Source organism: Capra hircus, chromosome 3 (assembly GCF_001704415.2).
Source record: "Capra hircus breed San Clemente chromosome 3, ASM170441v1, whole genome shotgun sequence".
In the NCBI taxonomy this organism is placed as follows: domain Eukaryota; kingdom Metazoa; phylum Chordata; class Mammalia; order Artiodactyla; family Bovidae; genus Capra; species Capra hircus.
In genome coordinates, this window is record NC_030810.1 from 39,650,767 (window position 1) to 39,675,642 (window position 24,876).

General features: G+C 41.4%; 1 protein-coding gene across 1 annotated transcript in view; it reads left to right on the plus strand.

The window, feature by feature from the left end:
- The window catches only part of UBE2U (ubiquitin conjugating enzyme E2 U (putative)), a 78,331-nt gene extending 59,402 nt beyond the window's left edge, over positions 1-18,929 (plus strand). Inside the window, exons 9-10 of the mRNA XM_018045117.1 lie at positions 8,954-9,048; positions 18,623-18,929. Of these exons, the coding sequence (XP_017900606.1) occupies positions 8,954-9,048; positions 18,623-18,798 (271 nt within the window). The 3' untranslated portion in view covers positions 18,799-18,929. The remainder of the gene's footprint in view (positions 1-8,953; positions 9,049-18,622) is intronic.

A 24,876-nucleotide genomic window follows, 5' to 3' on the forward strand; every position in this document is an offset into this window, starting at 1 on the left:
TGGACCACATTCTGTCAGGCCTCTCTACCATGACCTGCCTGTCTTGGGTTGCCCCACAGGGCATTGCTTAGTTTCATTGAGTTAGACGAGGCTGTGGTCCTAGTGTGATTAGATTGACTAGTTTTCTGTGATTATGGTTTCAGTGTGTCTGCCCTCTTGCAACACCTGCCATCTTACTTGGGTTTCTCTTACCTTGGATGTGGGGTATCTCATCACAGCTGCTTCAGCAAAGCACAGCTGCTGCTCCTTACCTTTGACAAGGGGTATCTCCTTACCGCCGCTCCTCCTGACCTTGAACATGGAATAGTTCCTCTAGGCCCTCCTGCGCCTGCACAGCCACCGCTCCTTGGATGTGGGGTCGCTCCTCCCAGGCGCTGCTCCTGGCCTCGGGCAGGGGTAGCTCCTCTAAAGACCAGCTGGTGCCTTTCCTAACAAAGTAAGAGAAGGTAAAGTCCCAGTGATCGTCCAGCCACGCTTCAACCGAGTTATGGTCCCATTGCTGTTGCGGCTACACGGAACCGGGGCCAGCCCTCTCCATGATCAGCGCGGCGCTTACTCCTTGGAAAAAAAGTTATGACCAACCTAGATAGCATATTGAAAAGCAGAGACATTACTTTGCCGACTAAGGTCCGTCTAGTCAAGGCTATGGTTTTTCCAGTGGTCATGTATGGATGTGAGTTGGACTGTGAAGAAAACTGAGCACCAAAGAATTGATGCTTTTGAACTGTGGTGTTGGAGAAGACTCTTGAGAGTCCCTTGGACTGCAAGGAGATCCAACCAGTCCATTCTGAAGGAGATCAGCCCTGAGATTTCTTTGGAGGGAATGATGCTGAAGCTGAAATTCCAGTACTTTGGCCACCTCATGTGAAGAGTTGACTCATTGGAAAAGACTCTGATGCTGGGAGGGACTGGGGACAGGAGGAGAAGGGGACGACCGAGGACGAGATGGCTGGATGGCATCACGGACTCAATGGACGTGAGTCTGAGTGAACTCCAGGAGTTGGTGATGGACAGGGAGGCCTGGGGTGCTGCGATTCATGGGGTTGCAAAGAGTCGGACACGACTGAGCGACTGAACTGAACTGAAGGGTATAATCATAGAGCAGTGATTGAAAACTGGAAATATAAATGACTATCATGAATATTTTATGTAAATTATTAAGTTTTACACATGTTTTTAGTTAGTATTAATAGGAACTCACTGCCATTATAAACAGCTCATAAATATTCATGAACCAATCATTTGATTTGGTGTTCATTTGTAAGGTCTTTTTCTTTCTTGCTGGACTTTTGGCTATTCATGAAAAGGCTTTATATCTACCAAGACATGGGAAAGAATATGAACCTAGAATCTAATCAGTAGTTCATATTTATTTTCTCCAGAGAAAAGGAAAGCTACAAACTAGAAAAGCAGTGCAAGCTTTTCTTTTGGCTATCTTTACTTAAGCACATGTAACATGACTTTTACATCATCTGTATACCTAGTGATTGCTTATCTGGTCATGGAAGGAACTATGGCAGTCATCTAAGCTTTGTCAGCCAGCAAGTTATCTAAATAAAAGTGATAAATTCTGGAGAAGTTTTGCATTCAGTGTGACTTTGGGAGAGAATATTGCCTTTGCCCATACTTTGAAGTACAAAGGAAACCGGAACTAACATGGTGAAACAGCTACTGTATGCTATGCATTCTCTCTTCATTTCCTAATGTAACACTGGCCGCACGGTGGGGTGGACAGTTACACCTCCAAGCACAAGCACACGCCTGCAAGTGTAACCCACAAGAAGATCCACCAGCTACCTTCAAAGCCACAGCAAATCAACCTACACTCCAAGTCAGACCACTTCCCTTGTCATACAGACAGAGCCCCATGACAAGGTTCCTAGCTTCCCTTTTCAACTGGATTGTCACTCCTAGGCTTCTGGAAAGGAGTGTGGAGGAAATGTAGAGGCAGCTGTATTGCAGTTTGCTAATGAGCGAAAAAATGAGGCACAAAGAGATTAACCAACTTGCTCAAAGTTATTGATAAACACATACTGTTTTTGAAAACTGAAACTTTATCTCCCATCTGCCTATGAATATGTGCTTATTAAAAGCTTAAAATTTTCAGGTACATGTAAAAATACTACCTACCCAATTACTAACACAAGTCTGCTATTATGGAAAAGTGTTGTGGTTTTGGATTGATTTTAATTCTATTATTAAACAGTGTTAGTTCCTTTTTTCTTCTGTATAAAATGGGTTGTGCATGCGTGCTCAGTCATGTCCGACTCTTTGCCACCCCCTGGACTGTAGTCCACCAGGCTCCTCTATCCATGAAGTTTTCCAAGCAAGAATACTGGAGTGGGTTGCCATTTCCTATTCCAGGGGATCTTTCCAACCTAGGGATCGAACCTGCATCCCCTGCATTGCAGGTGAGTTCTTTACCGCTGAGCCACCAGGGAAGCCCTTTAATAAAAATGAATTGTTGTTGCTGTTGTTCAGTTGCTGAGTCGTGTCCAACTCCTTGCAACCTGGTGAACTGCAGCACACCAGGCTTCCAGCCATTCACCATCTCCTGGAGTTTGCTCAAACTCGTGTCCGTTGTCAGTGATGCCATCCAGCCATCTCATCCTCTGTCACTTCCTTCTCATCCTGCTTCAATCTTTCCCAGCATCAGGGTCTTTTCCAATGAGTCAGCTCTTTGCATCAGATGGCCAAAGTACTGGAGTTTCAGTTTTAGCATCAATCCTTCCAATGAATATTCAGAGTTGATTTCCTTTAGGATTGATTGGTTTGATCTCCTTGCAGTCCAAGAGACTCTCAAGAGTTTTCTCCAGCACCACAATTCAAAGACATCAATTCTTTGGCACTCAGCCTTCTTTATGGTCCAGCTCTCATATCCATATACGACTATTGGAAAAACCATAGGTTTGACTATATGGACCTATGTTGGCAAAATAATGTCTCTGCTTTTTAATATGCTCTCTAGGTTTGCCATAGCTTTCCTTCCAAGGAGGAAGCATATTTTAAAATGGGTTATCGTGTCATATCAAAACACCAATATAAAACTTTCTTATATTTGTAAAATATAGTCTTAGTTGTACTGTATTTTAAATAAAGGAGTTAATATTCATTGTTTCTAAGTTCCCTTAGTGTCTGATTTTTTGACTGTGTGTTTTAACTCACAAAAATATGTGATCATCCTTTAACATAACTATGTTTGATTCCAAGTTTCTCCAGTTATAGAAAGTATCTATTCTGGGTACGTTAACTTAATGTATGCTTCTGTTATCCTTTCAGGATTATTGAAGTTAAACATTGTTTTTGTAGGTTTACATAATTATATATTTAATGCATTTTTAAGGCGGAATTAAATACTTTATTCCCCAAAGATTAAACCTTGAGTGCCATCTTGTGGTTAACAAGAGAAATGGCGTTAGAATGATTATTTCAAATGTCCTTTTTAAAATAAAGACATGGAAAAAATTAGAGGAGAAAAATTCTTTTAAAAAATAATTTTACTTAGTGTCTGCTTAGATATTTTTAGAGACTGGAAGCTCAGTACTTCAGGAACATTCAACTAGCTCTAATCTTCCTTATTTCAAGCTTAAATCTAACCTCTTGTGATATTCAGCTATTCCAAATTTCTTTCATTCATTTAACAGACTTTGCTTGAAAACCTATTATGTACTTTTACGTAGTCTGCAAAGCCATTCAGAAAATGAGAAATTGCCTCCATCTTATAAAGATTTTATCAGAAAAAAAGAAAAAATGAATTTGCTAAGGTTACACACTCAGTGAACAACAGAGCCGAAATTCGAATCCAGGCCTACCTACCAGATGCTACAGGGCATGCCTTATTTGCTCAGATTGAGCATCAGCTCAGACACTAAGCACCTTGGCTGTGGATGTGGGTAGAAAGCATGATTCAGGGGAGACTGCTGTGGCAGAAGGGGCTTCCCAGGTGGCACTAGTGGTAAAGAACCTGCCTGCCAAGTCAGGAAACATAAGAGATGTGGGTTCAATCCCTGGGTCAGAAAGATGCCCTGGAGGAGGGCGTGGCAACCCACTCCAGCATTCTTGCCTGGAGAATCCCATGGACAGAGGAGCCTGGCAGGCTACAGTCCATGGGATCGCAAAGAGTCAGACATGACTGAAGAGATTTAGCAGGCACCCACGTTGTGGCAGATGAGAAAGTACTGCTACCGTCCTTCGAAGAAACACAGGTAAGGCTCCTCTGATTTGTGGACTTGCCCTTTAAGTCTCACAAAATAGTCATGATGTCTTTCTCTTTCCTCCTCTCAAGTTTTCTCTTTTTCACAATAAACACACCCAGTTCTCTCAGCTGTGTTTTTTTTTTAATGAATTTTTTTACTCTATTGTTACTCTCTTATGGATATGATTCATTAATTTTTCTCTCAGAAGGTTGCCCCCAGATTTTACTGTGGGTCTTTGGCTGTAGCACAGAATCTGATGGATCTTCCTGTATTATAGACAGTGTGGCTTAAGGCTGCTTTGTCTCTCATCGCTCTTCAGAAAGAGGGGTTTCAATTCAGAAATATACTAGGCTACCTCCTGCCAAAAAGGGAATCATTTCTTTGGTTCTGCTCCCACATAGAACACTTCTGAGAGAATGATCTCTCTCTTTTTCTCTCTCTCCCTCTCCCCATTGCCTACCCCTACAACAACCTACCCCACTCCCCAAGGCCACAGAAATGTGTTGCATGGATTTGCTTATGCCTTGGTCTAAGCAAGGTAAGACTGAAGACAGCTGTGGTTGCCTAAAGGCTTATTAGTGTATATTTTACCTGAAGGGAAGGATAAAAAGGAGGCCAAGAAGTTTCTTAGAGCTTGTTACTGAAAGTCAGGTTACTAGAAGGAAGGATGTAATAAGTTGTATGACCCTTGTTATGTACATAGAGCAACTTCTCAAGAATGTGTATCAGTTTACAGAGCCACCAAAATGATAGAAGAATTTAATAAGAACAAGCATTGGGGTTTTTTGTTTTGTTATTTTTAACTTAATAATTATTGCAGCTTCTCTTATAGTCATTTTAATTGCATTTTTAATTTTAAAATTGTGACAAGATTTTTTTATACTTTATATTTTCAGTTAGATAAAAGCAAATGTTTAAATGAAAGAGGAAAGATCAATAGTATATAGTTTTTTGAGGACAAAGATTTACCATTGGGGGAGAAAGGTATAAATCAAGTTATACTGTTTTCTAACTGAAGTCTTGTTTGCTTTGAGGAAAATAATGATTTTGTTTGTTTGGGAATTCATACAAGACTTGGTGTGCATTCCTGCTAGTTAGAGTGGCTAGAACTCTTAATTCAAAGGACATTGGATGGAAGCTTCAGAAGGGTCATACATTAGGAATAGGGCTATAAAAATAAAAAAGATAGGGCTAAGTCATGTCCGACTCTTGCGATCCCATGAACTATAGCCTGCCAGGCTCCTTTGTCCATGGGATTCTCCAGGCAAGAATACTGGAGTGGGTTGCCATTTCCTTCTCCAGGGGAACTTCCTGATCCAGAAATTGAACCCAGGTCTCCCGCGTTGCAGGCAGATGCTTTACCAACTGAGCTTGTCTCCAAGTAAAGGCTATTCTGTGCTGGGAGCCAGCACGAGGAGTCCTGCCCATGGCAAAGGTCATGAGGTTAAGGGGCCCGACAGGCAAAGGCGAGTCCGGCCTTAAGGGAGCCTCGCTGGATCTGCTCGTGCATTTCTGCCAAAACTGGAGTCTGCCTGCCTTACTGCATTGTGCTTTTCGCCTACTCTTTTGACATTATACGGGGGGCTATCCCCCACCACCTCTCTCTGAAAAGGAGTTGACTTAGGACTCCAGTTAATAAATCTCCTGGGCGTCACAAGGGTGTTTCAGTCCAAAAGCCTCTCTGCTGGCAGACTAGCTTGTGCGACAGGATTATCCGCACTCTTGCTACTGTGTACATGATTGTTTACAACCTCTCAACCATAAACAGCACAAAGAGTTTGGAGTATTTTGAAAGTCTTAGTTAGCATAGGGTTTTTCTAAAGATAAAAATCATGTTGGTGAAGGGTTTCATTGCTGAGTTAATGATTGCCGCCAGGCCTCCATATCCTCAGGCACCTGGGAGTGAGTATGTTAATCGACGTAATTGGAATGTAGAAAAAGAAATATAGTAGTTTTGATGTTAGCAATACTAGACTTTTGAGTTAATGAATTTTCTCTTTGTTATAAATCACTGTACTCCTCTTTGTTATAAATAATTGTGTCCTTGCTATGTAAGAATGTAACTTTATCACTGTCTTAAGACTAAGTAGATCTTAAGGGGAAACAAGTTTTCTGATTGATTAACCTTTATCAATAGAAAGAAAGGTGGGGCCATAAAATGTTAATCGGTCTCCAGACCAGAAGATATTGTGAACAAATGTAAGACCCTTGTAAGTACAAAGATATGCTGATAAGGGTCGAGCAGCTGACCCTGCATGACTCTCTTTCTTACATTTTTTTCGATGTACAACTAAAAGTATAAAAGTGGACCTGGAAAATAAAGAAATGGACCAGTTCTTGGAAAGACTGGTTTCCCCCTGTGGTCTTTTCTCATTCTCTTCTTTTCTGCCTGAATTCCCATCTGGAGCACGGAGGCTCGCCAAGCCTACTAATTTTGCCTGGGCTTCTAAGATCTGAACGGTGTGGGGGTGGGTCCCCACTCCTTCGGGAGACCGGGAAGACACCTGTGGCCTACGGAGGTGGTGCAAACTCCTTGTCTTGGAGTTCTATTGGTTTTTTGCATAAACCAAGTTATTCAGCATCTTTTCTCCACTAATTTTCCTACTACACTATTCTTTCCTAATCTCTCTTTATATTTCTAATTAAATAGTTCTTTCTTAGGACGCCGACTCCGTCCCCGCTTCGAATTCCCTGGATCCACTGGGGCTGGACCCCAGCAATTCTGGATCCCTATGGAAGCCTAAACACAAACCCTGAAGTACTAAACTGAACTTGTAAGATACTGAACTTCATGCCACAGCAATGGACAACTATATATAAAGGAAAATAACAAAATTCAGCACCCGGCAACATGAAATTTACATTGTCTATCATCCCATCAAAAATGATCAGTTGTTCAAAAAAGCAGGAAAATATAATTCATCAGTTCAGTTCAGTCACTCAGTCGTGTCCAACTCTTTGCGACCCCATGAATCTCAGCACGCCAGGCCTCCCTGTCCATCACCAACTCCCGGAGTTCACTCAGACTCATGTCCATCGAATCAGTGATGCCATCCAGACCGTCTCATCCTCGGTCGTCCCCTCCTCCTCCTGCCCCCAATCCCTCCCAGCATCAGAAAATCTATCAGTATAAATAGATCCATAACTGATAGAAATAATAGAATTAGTAAGTGTGAACCTTAATGCAGTTTTTATACATCTTATAAAGTATACTCAAGGATCTGAAGAAAATCATGAATATAATAAAAAGTAATGGAAGATATACAAAACACTAATGGAACATCCAGAGATAAAAGAAATACAAAATACTTTAAATGCAAACTATATGGAAAGAAGCAAATTAGATACTGAAGAAGAAATGATGAACTTAAAAATGTAGCAATAAACACTCTTGAAAGTAAGCATAGTGAGAAAAAAAGATTTAAAGTCCCAATGCACTGTGGGATATTATTAAGTGGTGTAAGATACACATAATTGGTGTACCCCAAAAAACTGACAGAAAAAATGTGCAAAGAAATAATTACGGTGGAAGATTTTCCAAATTTAATGAAAGATACAAACTCAGGGATGAAGAAGCTCAACAAATCCCAAGAAGCAGAAGTATAAAGAAACCATTCCAAGACATATAAAAATCAGATTGCTATTACTCAGTGATAGGAGAAAATCTTAAAAGCAATGAAGGTTAAACACACATACACACTGCATATAGAGGAACAAAGATAAGAACAACCGATAACTTCCTGTCAGAAAACTTGCAAGTCAAAAGATAATGGATGCCAGTTTTAAAGTGTTTAAAAGAAATTGTTAACCTAGAGTTTCATCAGTTCAGTTCAGTTGCTCAGTTCTGTTCAGTCGCTCAAGTCATGTCTGATTCTTTCCGATCCCATGGACTGCAGCACACCAGGCCTCCCTGTCCATCACTGGCTCCCAGAGTTTGCTCAAACTCATGTCCATTGAGTCAGTGATGCCATCCAGCCATCTAATCCTCTGTCGTCCCCTTCTTCTCCCGCCTTCAATCTTTTCCAGCCTCAGGTCTTTTCAAATGAGCCAGCTCTTTCAAGGATTGCTGGGAACCAGTTGAAGCTAGGAAGAGGTAAAGAAGGATTCTTCCCTGAAGCCTTTGAGGGAAGCCTGGTCCTGCCAACCCCTTGTTTCTAGACTTGAGTCTCCAAAACCATGACAAATTAAATGTCTGTTATTTTAGGTCACCATGTTTGTAGTAATTTGTTATGGCTGCTCTAAGAAATTAACATACCTTGGTATACCAAATGATGTTTTTATTACTCTTGAAATATTACTCTAACGCCATATTTGTTTACTTTTCTAGATACTCTTCCATGGGAAAACCCACATACAGGGTAATTTCAGTTTACCATTGCATTAGTCAGTACTCAGAATGCCAACCATAGTCAAAACTCATTGCTCTGCTCCTTGGGTTCATTGGATTTGTTGGCCTTATTTTTTTTCAAAAGTAGTGTACACTTTCCAAAATTCATAGAAATTAGACAATTTCTTCTTCTTCTTTTAACTAAGTACAAATGTTTTTAATAGGTTTTTTCAACCTAAGTTTCAAGAATAGGTCACTCAAATCTTATACATAGTCTTCCAGAAAACAGAGGGGGAAAAAAAACTCACCAACTTATTGAACACATTGACATCAAAAGTTAACAATGATTTTTTAAATATTATTTTTCTAGAAATTGTGTTTGGCCTTTCCGTTTATATTCATAAGTGACAGCTTCTTTTTGTTATTCTAGGTATATTGCTGCCATATCTCGGATTGCTAGAGAAAATATAAAGCCTCAGAAAGCCAATTATCAAACTGAAAGAAGTTATGTCTGCATACCTCCGAGTAAACTGAGTTCAATCTATTTGTTTTACTTTGTTTTTAAGACTAAGATACTAGTCACATTAATGCATTTAAATTTTTGTTTAGTTCAAATAAGTTGAAATATGTGAGGTCTAATCTTTTGTTCTTTTGAAGTTGCTTTGTTAACTCTTTCTGACTTACAAATTAAATTCAGTAAACTACTTACATAAGAATTGGAGCTTTGGGAAAAAAATGGACTAGTTTTACTCTCAAGCTTTTGTAGCCTTTAATAGGTGAATATTTATCATTTGAAAATCTCAGGCTAAATTTCAAAATGTATAAAAGTAGCAAAAATAAGCAAAACACTAAACTGATTCCTAGAGCTCATTTTAGATTTAGAGATAACTGCAATATGGCTAAAAAGAAAGGAATAAGTTAGTTGAGATGTTTTGGGTATTTTTTGTTAAGAATTAATGTTTTTTCAAAGAAACATTTGGAGCAGATTGGGGGCAGGTCTTAAGCAAGAAGAGAGAGCTGGTAATTTATCATGGAAATCAGCTACTGTAGAAGGGAAAGCAAAAGGTTTGGGGTCAGAGAATTTGGGTGGAGCCAGCAGGTCTGTGTAATTTAGGACAGCCTCTTAACCTCTGGGCTTCAGTTTCTTCATCCTTAGCTAGTGCTGGACACATGGAAAATGTTCAATATGTATTTGTTTCCAAAATCCTTCCCTACCTCACAGGATTCTTGTGAGTAAATGACTCCACATAGGTAAAACTTCTTTGTGAACTGGGAAGTCTTATAAATTATTAGTTACTGCTTTTGCTGTTGCCTGTCCTTGAAACACAACCACATCTAATTCCCAGGCACAGGCAGTAACCTTCAATCAGTGATTCTTCAAGGTCCTACTCCCCTATCTCTAACTTTCTGTTCCCAGACTCCATATCTATCTGGTTAAGTTGATGATTATAATAATTTCTGTTCATGCTTTGTCAGACTGCTTTCTACAGCTCAAATCTGCTTATGTTTTTAACATATCTAAAACCTCTTGTTTATCATTTCCTTCAGGAGAAAATTTCTACCCTTTGATAAGGCAAAGTCCTTAATACTCTAATCTGTCTGCCTTTCCAACTGCTATCATTTATTGATGTTTTACTTATACCATAAACACCACACTGACTTAGTAGGTCATGGTTGTTTATTCCTGTCTTCATTTCAAAACATTTGAGAGGTGCATCGTCTTCTTATACCCCACCCCCAAAGACCATTGCTTCCTTTTCCTTCCTTTCTAGTACCTAATCCTTTGAGATTCAACTCAGGTTTCTCTAAGAAACTTTTCCTGTGGGCTCTCATAGTATTTCTATCATGCCTTATCATGCTCTGTTAGTTTTCTATTGCTATGTAACAAATTGCCACACACTTAATGGCTTAAAACAACAATTTTTATTTCAATTTCTGTGTGCTCAGAGATAAGGCACAGTGTAGCAGGACCCTCTGGTTGGGATATCATTAAACTGTGATCCAAATCAGCTGGGCTGCATTCTCATCTGGAGGCTCGAATGGGGAATCTGCTTGTTGTAAGCTCACTGAGGTGAATACACAGAATTGTTGACAGAATTCACTCCCTTTTCTCTTTACTGCTGAGGATTTTCTTGCTGGCTGTATGCTGGAGGCCTTTCTATGTTTTTAAGGCTGCCTGCAGTTCATTGCCATTCACAGCCTCCTGCTTCATCCACGCAGCAAGGAGAGTCTCTAGAACAAGTCCCATAGCAAGGTAGAAACTTAGGTAATGTGACATAATCATGGAGATGAGATTTCATTACCTTTGGCATATTTCATTGAATAGAAGCAAGTAGCAAATCCTACCCACACTCAAAAGGGAGGGGATTACACAGAGGTGTTAACACCTGAATGTGGAGATCATAACAAGTCACTTTAGAGTGTCCACCACACATGCCATGTTATAATGGTCTCTTTATGGCCAGTCTCATTCAATAGACAGTGACTTCCTTGAGGGAAGGCGCTGCTGACCTCTCTGCACAGTGATAGGCGTGTAGTGGTCATTCAGTGCTCATAAACAAATGAGTAAATGAATGATAGAATGGAGTAGAGTTGTCATGGTTTCAGAAGCCCTGTGATTTTGGAGAAAGGGGGGATAAACTCATGGTGGATGAGAAAAAGTAAGAAATGTGAGCTGGGAGAGAGAATGTTTTAAAGAATGCCCAGAAACTCATTTAATTTCTAGTGCTGAGCCATGTCCGCTTTGACATTGAGGTAGACTCTCCTTTGTGTCTGATCTTACTGCTAAGGTACTATACCTAAGAGGTTGTGACCAATTAGATTATTGTTCAGAAATTTTCACTTCCTATCTTATTCTACCACCACAGGCAAAATATACTCCCTTGACCCTTAACTTTGAGCTTTGCCATCCTACTTGCTTTAACGAATGGTATTTTAGTGGGGCATGAAGTGCTCAGAAAAACGGTGGGCTGGAATAAGCACAAGCTGGAATCAAGATTGATGGGAGAAATATCAATAACCTCAGATATGCAGATGACACCACCCTTATGGCAGAAAGTGAACAGGAACTAAAAAGCCTCCTGCTGAAAGTGAAAGAGGAGAGTGAAAAACTTGGCTTAAAGCTCAGCATTCAGAAAACTAAGATCATGGCATCTGGTCCCATCACTTCATGAGAAATAGATGGAGAAACAGTGGCAAGAATGTCAGACTTTATATTTGGGGGCTCCAAAATCACTGCAGATGGTGATTGCAGCCATGAAATTAAAAGACGCTTACTCCTTGGAAGGAAAGTTATGACCAACCTAGATAGCATATTAAAAAGCAGAGATGTTACTTTGCCGACAAAGGTCCATCTAGTCAAGGCTATGCTTTATCCTGTGGTCATGTATGGATGTGAGACTTGGACTGTGAAGAAAGCTGAGTGCCGAAGAATTGATGCTTTTGAACTGTGGTGTTGGAGAAAACTCTTGAGAGTCCCTTGGACTGTAAGGAGATCCAGCCAGTCCATCCTAAAGGAGATCAGTCCTGAGTGTTCATTGGAAGGACTGATGCTAAAGCTGAAACTCCAATACTTTGGCCACTTCGTGAAAAGAGTTGACTCATTGGAAAAGACAGTGATGCTGGGAGGGATTGGGGGCAGGAGGAGAAGGGGACGACAGAGGATGAGATGGCTGGATGGCATCACCAACTCAATGGACATGAGTTTGGGTAAACTCTGGGAGTTGATGATGGACAGGGAGCCCTGGCGTGCTGCGATTCATGGGGTCACAAAGAGTCGGACACAGCTGAGCAACTGAACTGTTGTGCTCAGAGTTTGGGAAGGGTTTGTGCAATTTGATTTGCTCTTTTTCACCTCTGCCATCATCCCAAGAGCATGCCTGGACTAGCCCTCTGGTCACCAAGCTTCCCAACCAAGCTTCCCAGCCATTCCCAACCCAGAGAGGCCAACTCCCAGCTGACCTGTAGATGTGTAACCTAAACAAATGCTTGCTGTCACATGCCACTGGGATCTTGTGATTGTTTATAATGTAGCAAGAGTGAGCTTATTGAGGATACCAAAGGGAAAAATGACTCAGCTAGAAAAGAAATGAACTCTGTGCTTCCCTTTTGCAGAGAAGGGTTAGCATACCATGATTTGCTAATGTGAAAAAAATTTATCTCGAATTTTGGAGGTGGGAGTAAAGAAGAGGCCATAATTCTATGTGTATCATACATGGTAGTTTTCTCAGACACAGCAATTTCATGCAACTCTTCACACACTCTCACTTTACAGAGGTGAGGCCTTCATAGAAACCTCCATGAGCTCACAAGGTGTGCCCTGTGTAGAGTGGTTAGCTGTGTGCAGCATCTTGTGCTCCCCTTGCACGCCTGTTGTTTCCACTCATGTCCATGCATCAGACTGACATAAAGTAATGATGTTCTTCCAGCTATGGCCTTCCATAGTTCTCCAGCTATGGCCTTCCAGACTTCACTGTTCCAGGTCTTTCCCCACATGTGTAATCCCTGTTTCATGTCTTAAACCTTTCATTCTTGTATTACTTATAAGGGCTCTGCTTTTCTAACTAAACTGAGGCTGATACAGAAGTGAATGGAAATTAACCATCTGGCAATAAACCAGAGCCCACCAATCAGAACAAAATTTAGTCTCTTCACTGACAAAATTATTTTAAGACTAGAAAAAATTTTAAGAAGCAGAGTTTTCAGGAGCCATCCCAAGAAAGGCATACAAACCATAAGGCAATGAGAATTTGTGCTTCTGTAACTTATTTTAATGTAGTAACAAAGTTATTGGTTCATTCCAACCAGTAAATCCAAGGTTTCTCAGAGGGCTTTATAATGCTTAAGATTTTCTGGAGGAAAAATGTTCAAAATAATATTTACTTTTTCTGTGTCATGAGAAACATTTTTATGTTTGTTTTGCATTAGGGCCAGCTCATCTAGCCAGAATTTCTTTTTATGCTTCTTGGGAGTGTGTGTGTATGTGTGTTTTTTCTTTTTTCAAAGAACAGAGTAGGAACTAAGAGGGCAAATAATCAAGGTCATTGACTCCCAATATTCATTCCACTTTAACAACTGTTGTTGGCCAATCTAGTAATCTCATTTTCCTTGCCAGTGACTAGCTTAGGAGCAAGATGTGACACAAAACAGCTTGAGAGGAAATATACTAGGAGATTACAGGGGTAGTTTTCCTACTTCTAAAAATGAGACCCTGGAGAAAAGCCTCCATTTTTCCTCTGGATATTGCTGTGTCTGATAGGAGTACTAGAATGACCACACCTCTCTTCACTGTGATGCTGAAGATGAAGACAACACCAGAGATGGTAGAGCAAAGCTGTGGAAAGAATGTCCTAAATGACATCATTGAGCCACTGTATCATTCAGTCCCGCCCTTCCTCTGATCTTCCTCTTCTATGAGATGAGACACTTATTGTTTAAACTGGTTTGAACCAAAAGCATATGAACTCAGAACTGCTCAAACATGGCTAGAAAGTATAGTTAATCCATCAATGATATGTTCCTAAAGAAGATTTTCTCAAGGAAAAGAGAATTTATTTCTAAATTAATGAAATCTAGAGATTAATGTTAAAATATAAAAATAAAAACTCAATCATTGGTGACATCAGGCTTCTTATAGAATAATGGTAGCTGTCTAAACTAAAATCCTCTGCACATCTTTGCAATAACCAAAGAAATCAAGAGAACAGTTCATTCATAATCCTTGCCTATAGCACAACTAGAAGACAATGAGTATGACAAGGTTCATTCGAACCTTGTTACAGGGAAATAAACACAGAAATATTATGAGACAGAATTTGTCCTAGATCACATGCTGGGCGATGAATAGGTGGCAACAGTTACACAGAGAGAGGAGAATACAGTGGGATTGTAGGGGTAGCGGAACATAAATAGCACCGACTTGGGTTCATCCCTGGAAAGCAAGTTCCCCTCACTGAGTAGAAATATTGAGAAATAAAGATACTGTATCTGTATTCTTTTAAAATGTAATCAATTTATTTCCCTGTTTATGAGACTGATACAAGAAAAATGAGACTTCTTTGCATGATACATGTTCAGTTCACTTCAGTTCAGTTGCCCAGTCGTGTCCGACTCTTTGTGACCCCATGAATCGCAGCACGCCATGCCTCCCTGTCCATCACCATCTCCTGGAGTTCACTCAGACTCACGTCCATCGAGTCCGTGATACCATGCAGCCATCTCATCCTCGGTCGTCCCCTTCTCCTCCTGCCCCCAATCTCTCCCAGCATCAGAGTCTTTTCCAATGAGTCAACACTTCGCATGAGGTGTCCAAACTACTGGAGCTTCAGCTTTAGCATCATTCCTTCCAAAGAAATCCCAGGGTTGATCTCTTTCAGAATGGACTGGTTGGAACTCCTTGCAGTCCAAGAGACCCTCAAGAGTCTTCTCCAACACCACAGTTCAAACGCATCAATTCTAGGGGGCTCAGCCTTCTTCACAGTCCAACTCTCACATCCATACATGACCACAGGAAAAACCATAGCCTTGACTAGACGGACCTTAGTTGGCAAAGTAATGTCTCTGCTTTTGAATTTGCTATCTAGTTTGGTCATAATTTTTCTTCCAAGGAGTAACCGTCTTTTAATTTCATGGCTGCAGGCACCATCTGCAGTGATTTTGGAGCCCTAAAAAATAAAGTCTGAACTGTTTCCACTGTTTCCCTATCTATTTCCCATGAAGTGATGGGACCAGATGCCATGATCTTCGTTTTCTGAATGTTGAGCTTGAAGCCAACTTTTTCACTCTCCTCTTTCACTTTCATCAAGAGGCTTTTTAGCTCCTCTTCACTTTCTGCCATAAGGGTGGTGTCATCTGCATATCTGAGGTTATTGATATTTCTCCTGGCAATCTTGATTCCAGCTTGTGTTTCTTCCAGTCCAGCATTTCTCATGATGTACTCTGCATATAAGTTAAATAAGCAGGGTGACAATATACAGCCTTGACGGACTCCTTTTCCTATTTGGAACCAGTCTGTTATTCCATGTCCAGTTCTAACTGTTGCTTCCTGACCTGCATACAGATTTCTCAAGAGGCAGGTCAGGTGGTCTGGTATTCCCATTTCTTTCAGAATTTTCCACAATTTGTTGTGATCCACACAGTCAAAGGCTTTGGCATAGTCAAAGCAGAAATAGATGTTTTTCTGGAACTCTCTTGCTTTTTCCATGATCCAGTGGATGTTGGCAATTTGATCTCTGGTTCCTCTGCCTTTTCTAAAACCAGCTTAAGCATCTGGAAGTTCACGGTTCATGTATTGCTGAAGCCTGGCTTGGAGAATTTTGAGCATTACTTTACTAGCATGTGAGATGAGTGCAATTGTGCAGTAGTTTGAACATTCTTTGGCATTGCCTTTCTTTGGGACTGGAATGAAAACTGACCTTTTCCAGTCCTGTGGCCGCTGCTGAGTTTTCCAAACTTGCTGGCATATTGAGTGCAGCACTTTCAGGATTTGAAATAGCTCAACTGGAATTCCATCACCTCCACTAGCTTTTTTTGTAGTGATGCTAAGGCCCACTTGACTTCACATTCCAAGATGGCTGGCTCTAGATTAGCGATCACATCATCATGATTATCTGGGTTGTGAAGATCTTTTTTGTACAGTTCTTCTGTGTATTCTTGCCACCTCTTCTTAATATCTTCTGCTTCTGATAGGTCCAGACCATTTCTGTCCTTTATCAAGCCCATCTTTGCATGAAATGTTCCCTTGGTATCTCTCATTTTCTTGAAGAGATCTCTAGTCTTTCCCATTCTGTTGTTTTCCTCTATTTCTTTGCATTGATCGCTAAGAAAGGCTTTCTTATCTCTTCTTGCTATTCTTTGGAACTCTGCATTCAGATGTTTATATCTTTCCTTTTCTCCTTTGCTTTTCACCTCTCTTCTTTTCACAGCTATTTATAAGGCCTTCCCAGACAGCCGTTTTGCTTTTTTGCATTTCTTTTCCATGAAGATGGTCTTGATCGCTGTCTTCTGTACAATGTCACGAACCTCATTCCATAGTTCATCAGGCACTCTATCTATCAGATCTAGACCCTTAAATCTATTTCTCACTTCCACTGTATAATCATAAGGGATTTGATTTAGGTCATACATGAATGGTCTAGCGGTTTTCCCTACTTTCTTCAATTTGAGTCTGAATTTGGCAATAAGGAGTTCATGATCTGAGCCACAGTCAGCTCCTGGTCTTGTTTTTGTTGACTGTATAGAGCTTCTCCATCTTTGGCTGCATAGAATATAATCAATCTGATTTCAGTGTTGACCATCTGGTGATGTCCATGTGTAGAGTCTTCTCTTGTGTTGTTGGAAGAGGGTGTTTGACCAGTGCATTTTCTTGGCAAAACTCTATTAGTCTTTGCCCTGCTTCATTCCGCATTCCACGGCCAAATTTGCCTGTTACTCCAGGTGTTTCTTGACTTCCTACCTTTGCATTCCAGTCCCCTATCATGAAAAGGACATCTTTTTTGGGTGTTAGTTCTAAAAGATCTTGTAGGTCTTCATAAAACCGTTCAACTTCAGTTTCTTCAGCGTTACTGTTGGGGCATAGACTTGGATAACTGTGATATTGAATGGTTTGCCTTGGAGACGAACAGAGATCATTCTGTCGTTTTTGAGATTGCATCCAAGTACTGCATTTCAGACTCTTTTGTTGACCATAATAGCTACTCCATTTCTTCTGAGGGATTCCTGCCCGCAGTAGTAGATATAATGGTCATCTGAGTTAAATTCCCCCATTCCAGTCCATTTTAGTTCGCTGATTCCTAGAATGTCGATGTTCACCCTGGCCAACTCTTGTTTGATGACTTCCAATTTGCCTTGATTCATGGACCTGACATTCCAGGTTCCTATGCAATATTGCTCTTTACAGCATCAGACCTTGCTTCTATCACCAGTCACATCCACAACTGGGTATTGTTTTTGCTTTGGCTCCATCCCTTCATTCTTTCTGGAGTTATTTCTCCTCTGATCTCCAGTAGCATATTGGGTACCTAATGACCTGGGGAGTTCCTCTTTCAGTATCCTATCATTTTGCCTTTTCCTACTGTTCATGATACATGAGGTGTTCCTAACCTGACCTCAGCCTAATTAGCCAGCTCCACTCAAGTGTCCATACACTGTAACACCATGATTTGGGATCCAGTGGACCAATGATTAACTATTATAAGCTGGATGTCCTTGGACAAGTTACTGCAGGCTACTTAGTCTCAATTGTCTCATCCTTAAAGTAAAGATAATAATGCCTGTCCATCATAAGCGTTGTGTATAAGCTAAATTATATTTTGCATGTAGCACGTGCTTAGCACAGCACCTGGCAGAGCGTAAATACTGAAGCATCAACTCTGATTATCTCCAAACCTGTCAAGTTCTCCCTCTCATACCTATGTGCCATGGTCTGTGCTGTGTCCTCCATCTAAAGCAGTCCCGTCTCCCTCCTTTGCCCCCCTCTCTTCAGCAAACTTCTTGTCTTTCAGAGCCCGCATCTGTTTTCCCTTAGATCCTGTGATTCCATCCTTGTGCATGCATCTGTGTGAAGCACTCATGGACACCTTTCCCTTGTACACCTACTGGCACTCAGCAGGGGCTCAGTAAATATACAGTGGCACCCCACTCTGCCACTCTTGCCTGGAAAATCCCATGGATGGAGGAGCCTGGTGGGCCGCAGTCTATGGGGTCGCAAGTTGGACACGACTGAGTGACTTCACTTTCACTTTTCTCTTTCATGCATTGGAGAAGGAAATGGCAGCCTACTCCAGTGCGGTTGCCTGGAGAATCCCAGGGACGGGGGAGCCTCATGGACTGCTCTCTATGGGGTCACACAGAGTCGGACACGACTGAAGCGACTTAGCAGCAGCAGCAGCAGTAAATATATGAGCATAAGATCAACCAAAATGAAAAGAATGATTTATGAAAAATAAGTTCATTGCAACTGTAAAATTTAGAAACTTTTAAAAGGTTACTTACATTCACTTAGATGATCTCAGGCATTATGGCACAAATGCAGGGACACTTTCTTTTACTGTTTTTCCTGCCATGTCTACTAAATTTCTGTTTTTTGTGTTTCTCATTATAGTTCAGACTTCTCCTGATTCACAAACTGAAACAGATATTGTCGCAAAGAAGGACAATAAAAAGGAGTGGTGGAAGAGAAAGCCGGCTGAAGTTAGTGTAAAGGAGCCATGGGAAGATGAAGTGGATGATCTGGTTGCCTGGACCAACTCCCTTGATACAGATGCTTTGGAAGATTAAGCTCCAGGATTTAAAAAAATGAACAGCCTCAACCACAGCTCAGCTTCATGGAGCAACTCTGGAAGACTCACAACTTTTCAAATTTGTCTCATCCTCTCACTGCAAGAACAAATTAGAAATAAAAGTGTGAATCAGTGAATATGTTGTTTTGGATTTTTTTGAGCTCTCTTTCATTGTTTGATCCCAAGTTAGTCAAGCAGCAGTATTCATTATGGTTTTCCAATTAGTGGTATTATATCCAGAGTTGTTAGACACACATTTTTGCTGGCAGGACTTGGATCGGGAAGAGGCTAGTATTGGAGAGGAGCACTCAGGAGCTTCAGAGGCTGGACATTAGCCCAAGTAGAGGATCCATGGGCTCAGATGGTAAAGAATTTGCCTGCAGTGTTGGAGACCTAGGTCCAATCCCTGGGTTGGGAAGATCCCCTGGAGAAGGGAATGGCTACCCACTTCAGTATTCTTGCCTGGGGAATTCCATGGACAGAGAAGCCTAGTGAGCTACAGAGGAGTCCATGGGTTGCCAGGAGCCTGACATGACTGAGTAACGCACACACACACACACGCACACACACACACACACACAGAGGATCTATACATTTATCTCCATCTGCCAGATTTAGCTCACTTCTGAGGCCAGGGGCAGCAGCCGGGAAGAGCTACCCCACGCCTGAGGCCAGGGACAGTGGCTGGGAGGAGCAATACCACGTCCAAGGAGCAGTGGCTGTGTGGGCACAGGAGGGCCTAGAGGAGCTATTCCATGTACAAGGTCAGGAGGGGCAGCAGTGAGGAGATGCCCTTTGTCCAAGGTAAGGAGCAGGGGCTGTGCTTTGCTGGAGCAGCCGTGAAGAGATACCCCACGTCCAAGGTAAGAGAAACCCAAGTAAGATGGTAGGTGTTGCAAGAGGGCACCAGAGGGCAGACACACTGAAACATAATCACAGAAAACTAGTCAATCTGATCACATGGACCACAGCCTTGTCTAACTCAATGAAACTAAGCCATGCCCTGTGGGGCCACCCACGATAGGCGGGTCATGGTGGAGAGATCTGACAGAGTGTGGTCCACTGGAGAAGGGAATGGCAAACCACTTTAGTATTCTTGCCTTGAGAAGTCCATGAACAGCATGAAAAGGCAAAAGGATAGGATACTGAAAGAGGAACTCCCCAGGTCGGCAGGTGCCCAATATGCTACTGGAGATCAGTGGGGAAATAACTCCAGAAAGAATGAAGGGATGGAGCCAAAGCAAAAACAATACCCAGTTGTGGATGTGACTGGTGATAGAAGCAAGGTCTGATGCTGTAAAGAGCAATATTGCATAGGAACCTGAAATGTCAAGTCCATGAATCAAGGCAAATTGGAAGTGGTCAAACAGGAGACGGCAAGAATGAACATTGACATTACAGGAATCAGCAAACTAAAATGGACTGGAATGGGTTAATTTAACTCAGATGACCATTATATCTACTACTGCGGGCAGGAATCCCTCAGAAGAAATGGAGTAGCCATCATGGTCAATGAAAGAGTCTGAAATGCAGTACTTGGATGCAATCTCAAAAAATGACAGAATGATCTCTGTTTGTTTCCAAGGCAAATCATTCAATATCACTGTAATCCAAGTCTATGCCCCAACCAGTAACACTGAAGAAACTGAAGTTGAATGGTTCTATGAAGACCTACAAGACCTTTTAGAACTAACACCCACAAAAGATGTCGTTTTCATGATAGGGGGCTAGAATGCAAAGGTAGAAAGTAAGAAACACCTGGAGTAACAGGCAAATTTGGCCTTGAAATACGGAATGAGGCAGGGCAAAGACTAACAGAGTTTTGCCAAGAAAATGCACTGATCATTGCAAACACCCTCTTCCAACAACACAAGAGAAGACTCTACACATGGACATCACCAGATGGTCAACACCGAAATCAGATTGATTGTATTCTTTGCAGCCAAAGATGGAGAAGCTCTATACAGTCAACAAGAACAAGACCAGGAGCTGACTGTGGCTCAGATCATGAACTCCTTATCGACAAATTCACTTAAATTGAAGAAAGTAGGGAAAACCGCTAGACCATTCATGTATGACCTAAATCAAATCCCTTATGATTATACAGTGGAAGTGAGAAATAGATTTAAGGGACTAAATCTGATAGATAGAGTGCCTGATGAACTATGGATGGAAGTTCGTGACATTGTACAGAAGACAGGGATCAAGACCATCTTCATGGAAAATTAATGCAAAAAAGCCAAATGGCTGTCTGGGGAGGCCTTACAAATAGCTGTGAAAAGAAGAGAAGTGAAAAGCAAAGGAGATAAGGAAAGATATAAGCATCTGAATGCAGAGTTCCAGAGAATAGCAAGAAGAGATAAGAAAGCCTTCCTTAGCAATCAATGCAAAGAAATAGAGGAAACAACAGAATGGGAAAGACTAGCGATCTCTTCAAGAAAATGAGATATACCAAGGGAACATTTCATGCAAAGATGGGCTCAATAAAGGACAGAGAGATGTTATGGGGAGGGAGGTGGGAGGGGGGTTCATGTTTGGGAACGCATGTAAGAATTAAAGATTTTAAAATATAAAAAATAAAAAAATTAAAAAAAATTAAAAAAAAAAAAGAAAACACACACACACACACACACACACACACACACAAAGGACAGATATGGTCTGGACCTAACAGAAGCAGAAGATATTAAGAAGAGGTGGCAAGAATACACAGAAGAACTGTACAAAAAAGATCTTCATGACCAAAATTATCACAATGGTGTGATCACTCACCTAGAGCCAGACATCCTGGAATGTGAAGTCAAGTGGGCCTTAGAAACCATCACTACAAACAAAGCTAGTGGAGGTAATGGAATTCCAGTTGAGCTGTTTCAAATCCTGAAAGATGATGCTGTGAAAGTGCTGCACTCAATGTGCCAGCAAATTTGGAAGACTCAGCAGTGGCCACAGGACTGGAAAAGGTCAGTTTTCATTCCAATCCCAAAGAAAGGCAATGCCAAAGAATGTTCAAATTACCACACAGTTTCATTCATCTCACATGCTAGTAAAGTAACGCTCAAAATTCTCCAAGCCAGGCTTCAGCAATACGTGAACCGTGAACTTCCAGATGTTCAAGCTGGTTTTAGAAAAAGCAGAGGAACCAGAGATCTAATTACCAACATCTGCTGGATCATGGAAAAAGCAAGAGAGTTCCAGAAAAACATCTATTTCTGCTTTATTGACTATGCCAAAGCCTTTGACTGTGTGGATCACAACAAATTGTGGAAAATTCTGAAAGAAATGGGAATACCAGACCACCTGACCTGCCTCTTGAGAAATCTGTATGCAGGTCAGGAAGCAACAGTTAGAACTGGACATGGAACAACAGACTGCTTCTGAAAAGGAGTCCATCAAGGCTGTGTATTGTCACCCTGCTTATTTAACTTCCCTGCAGAGTACATCATGAGATACACCTGGCTGGAAGAAACACAAGCTGGAATCAAGATTGCCAGGAGAAATATCAATAACCTCAGATATGCAGATGACACCACCCTTATGGCAGAAAGTGAAGAGGAACTAAAAAGCCTCTTGATGAAAGTGAAAGAGGAGAGTGAAAAAGTTGGCTTCAAGCTCAACATTCAGAAAACGAAGATCATGGCATCTGGTCCCATCGCTTCATGGGAAATAGATGGAGAAACAGTGGAAACACTGTCAGACTTTATTTTTGGGGGCTCCAAAATCACTGCAGATGGTGACTGCAGCCATGAAATTAAAAGACGCTTACTCCTTGGAAGAAAAGTTATGACCAACCTAGATAGTATATTCAAAAGCAGAGACATTACTTTGCTGACTAAGGTCCATCTAGTCAAGGCCATGGTTTTTCCAGTGGTCGTGTATGGAGGTGAGAGTTGGACTGTGAAGAAGGCTGAGCGCCAAAGAATTGATGCGTTTGAACTGTGGTGTTGGAGAAGACTCTTGAGAGTCCCTTGGACTGCAAGGATTTCCAACCAGTCCATTCTGAAGGAGATCAACCCTGGGATTTCTTTGGAAGGACTGATGCTAAAGCTGAAACTCCAGTACTTTGGCCACCTCATGCATAGAGTTGACTCATTGGAAAAGACTCTGATGCTGGGAGGGATTGGGGGCAGGAGGAGAAGGGGACGACAGAGGATGAGATGGCTGGATGGCATCACCGACTCTCGATGGACGTGAGTCTGAGTGAACTCCGGAAGTTGGTGACTGACAGGGAGGCCTGGCGTGCTGCGATTCATGGTGTCACAAAGAGTCGGACACGACTGAGTGACTGAACTGAACTGAACTGCCTCGTTTAGCATCTTATTTCCTCTATATTCAAGGGACAGGATGTCATCTGTCCAGTTCACCAGTGTTCCTGTTCTATATTCTCCTAGAAGACATGCTTTATTTTCTCTTTGACCTTAACTAACCATCCCCTTATAGTCTCATCTTTATTCTTTCCCTTCTTTTTTTTTATGCTGTTACCCCAACCTGAAAATACACTGAAATCTCTCCTAAACTACATCTCCACCTCTGACCCTGCATTTTCACTTCCCTCAATTCTATATCATTCATATTTTCTCAGATTTATTGGTAGTAATCTGTCACAGACTCTCTATATCTTTATGTTTGCACGCAATGCACAATAAAATCTCTCTTATGCTAGGTGAAAATTCACTATGATCACCAAAAACTTCCATATTTCCCAAATTCAATGCCTTATCTTACCAGGCCTCTAGGCTATATTGGATATTATTGATCACATTTCTCTCTGTGTTTTTTAGTGTTTATGTGTTAAGTGCTAAGTCACTTTAGTCAGGTCCAACTCTTTGCAACCCTGTGGACTGTCGCCCACCAGGCTCCTCTGTCCATGGGATTTTCCAGGCAAAAATACTGGAGTAGGTTGCCATTTCCTCCTCCAGGGGATCTTCCCAACCCTAGAATTGAACCTACGTGTCTCATGTGTCCTGCATCAGGAGGCAGGTTCTTTACCACTAGCGCCACCTGTGAAACCCTTGTTTCAGCCTTGCTTAAAAAAGAGAGTTTGTAGCTTACCTACTTACACAACAGAGTTCTCCCCCAAACACCACAAATTGTGTGTCTTCTATCTACCCACCTATCTATCTGTCTATCCATCCATCTATCCTGCCTTGGATCTAGGTTTTAAATAGGTCTCTCCCTTTTTTCTAGAGAAACTGATTTTAGTTGCTATGAAAAAAGACAAAAGCTCTGTCTACGTACTTTGATGTCTGGGCACTTCCCTAGCTAGTAGATATTTCCAAGTCTACCTGTTCATAAAATAAGTCCTCAACAGGTTGTAGTGCTGGATTTTGTTATCCTCCCCAACCAGAACCAAACAATTCCAGCAGCTGTCTCAGATCTCTCCTCATTTTATCAGTGCTAAAGTACAGTCAGAGCCAAATTCACAACCCCCATCCAGCTCCATAGCAATTACAGTTCTTTCTCCATCTAGTAAAAGAGCCACAAGTGCATGGCCTACCCCATACCTCAGTGAAACTACAGAACGTAGCTCAAGGGTGCATTTTTGCTGATGGTCACAACAACAGAGGCTGGGCGTCTGACTCTCCTCTGGTAGTTCTCTAGGAGGACAAACGTGAATTGTCAACAGATAAACAGCAGTCACCAAGAAGTCCTGGACTGGGCAGTCAATCAAAAATATTTTCTTGATACCAGCTGTCTCATAATGTATTTTATCCTATTTCTAATCTTTTCTTTAGGGCAAAGTAGTTGCATTTGTTACTTTCCTTTCCTGCAACCAGGAGACCTGGGGCTGAAAATGGGTGGTGGGGGCAAGTGGGGAGAGAACAAGTTTTTGTAATAGATACTTTAGTTAGTAGAACAGGATAGTTAACTTAGTTGCCTTCACTGACCATTCATTCAGGGTCTTCAATATGTATTTCCCTTCTACTCCTAGCTCTTGGTGGAAGGTTCTTTTGGGCGGTAGCCCAGTGCTGCTCTCTACACATTTTTCTTGAACATCTTGCCACTATGAGAGTTGCACCACCCATGTGTATTCTTATTCTCTGACTTTTTTCTACCTGCCTTAAAAGCCCTTTGCTTT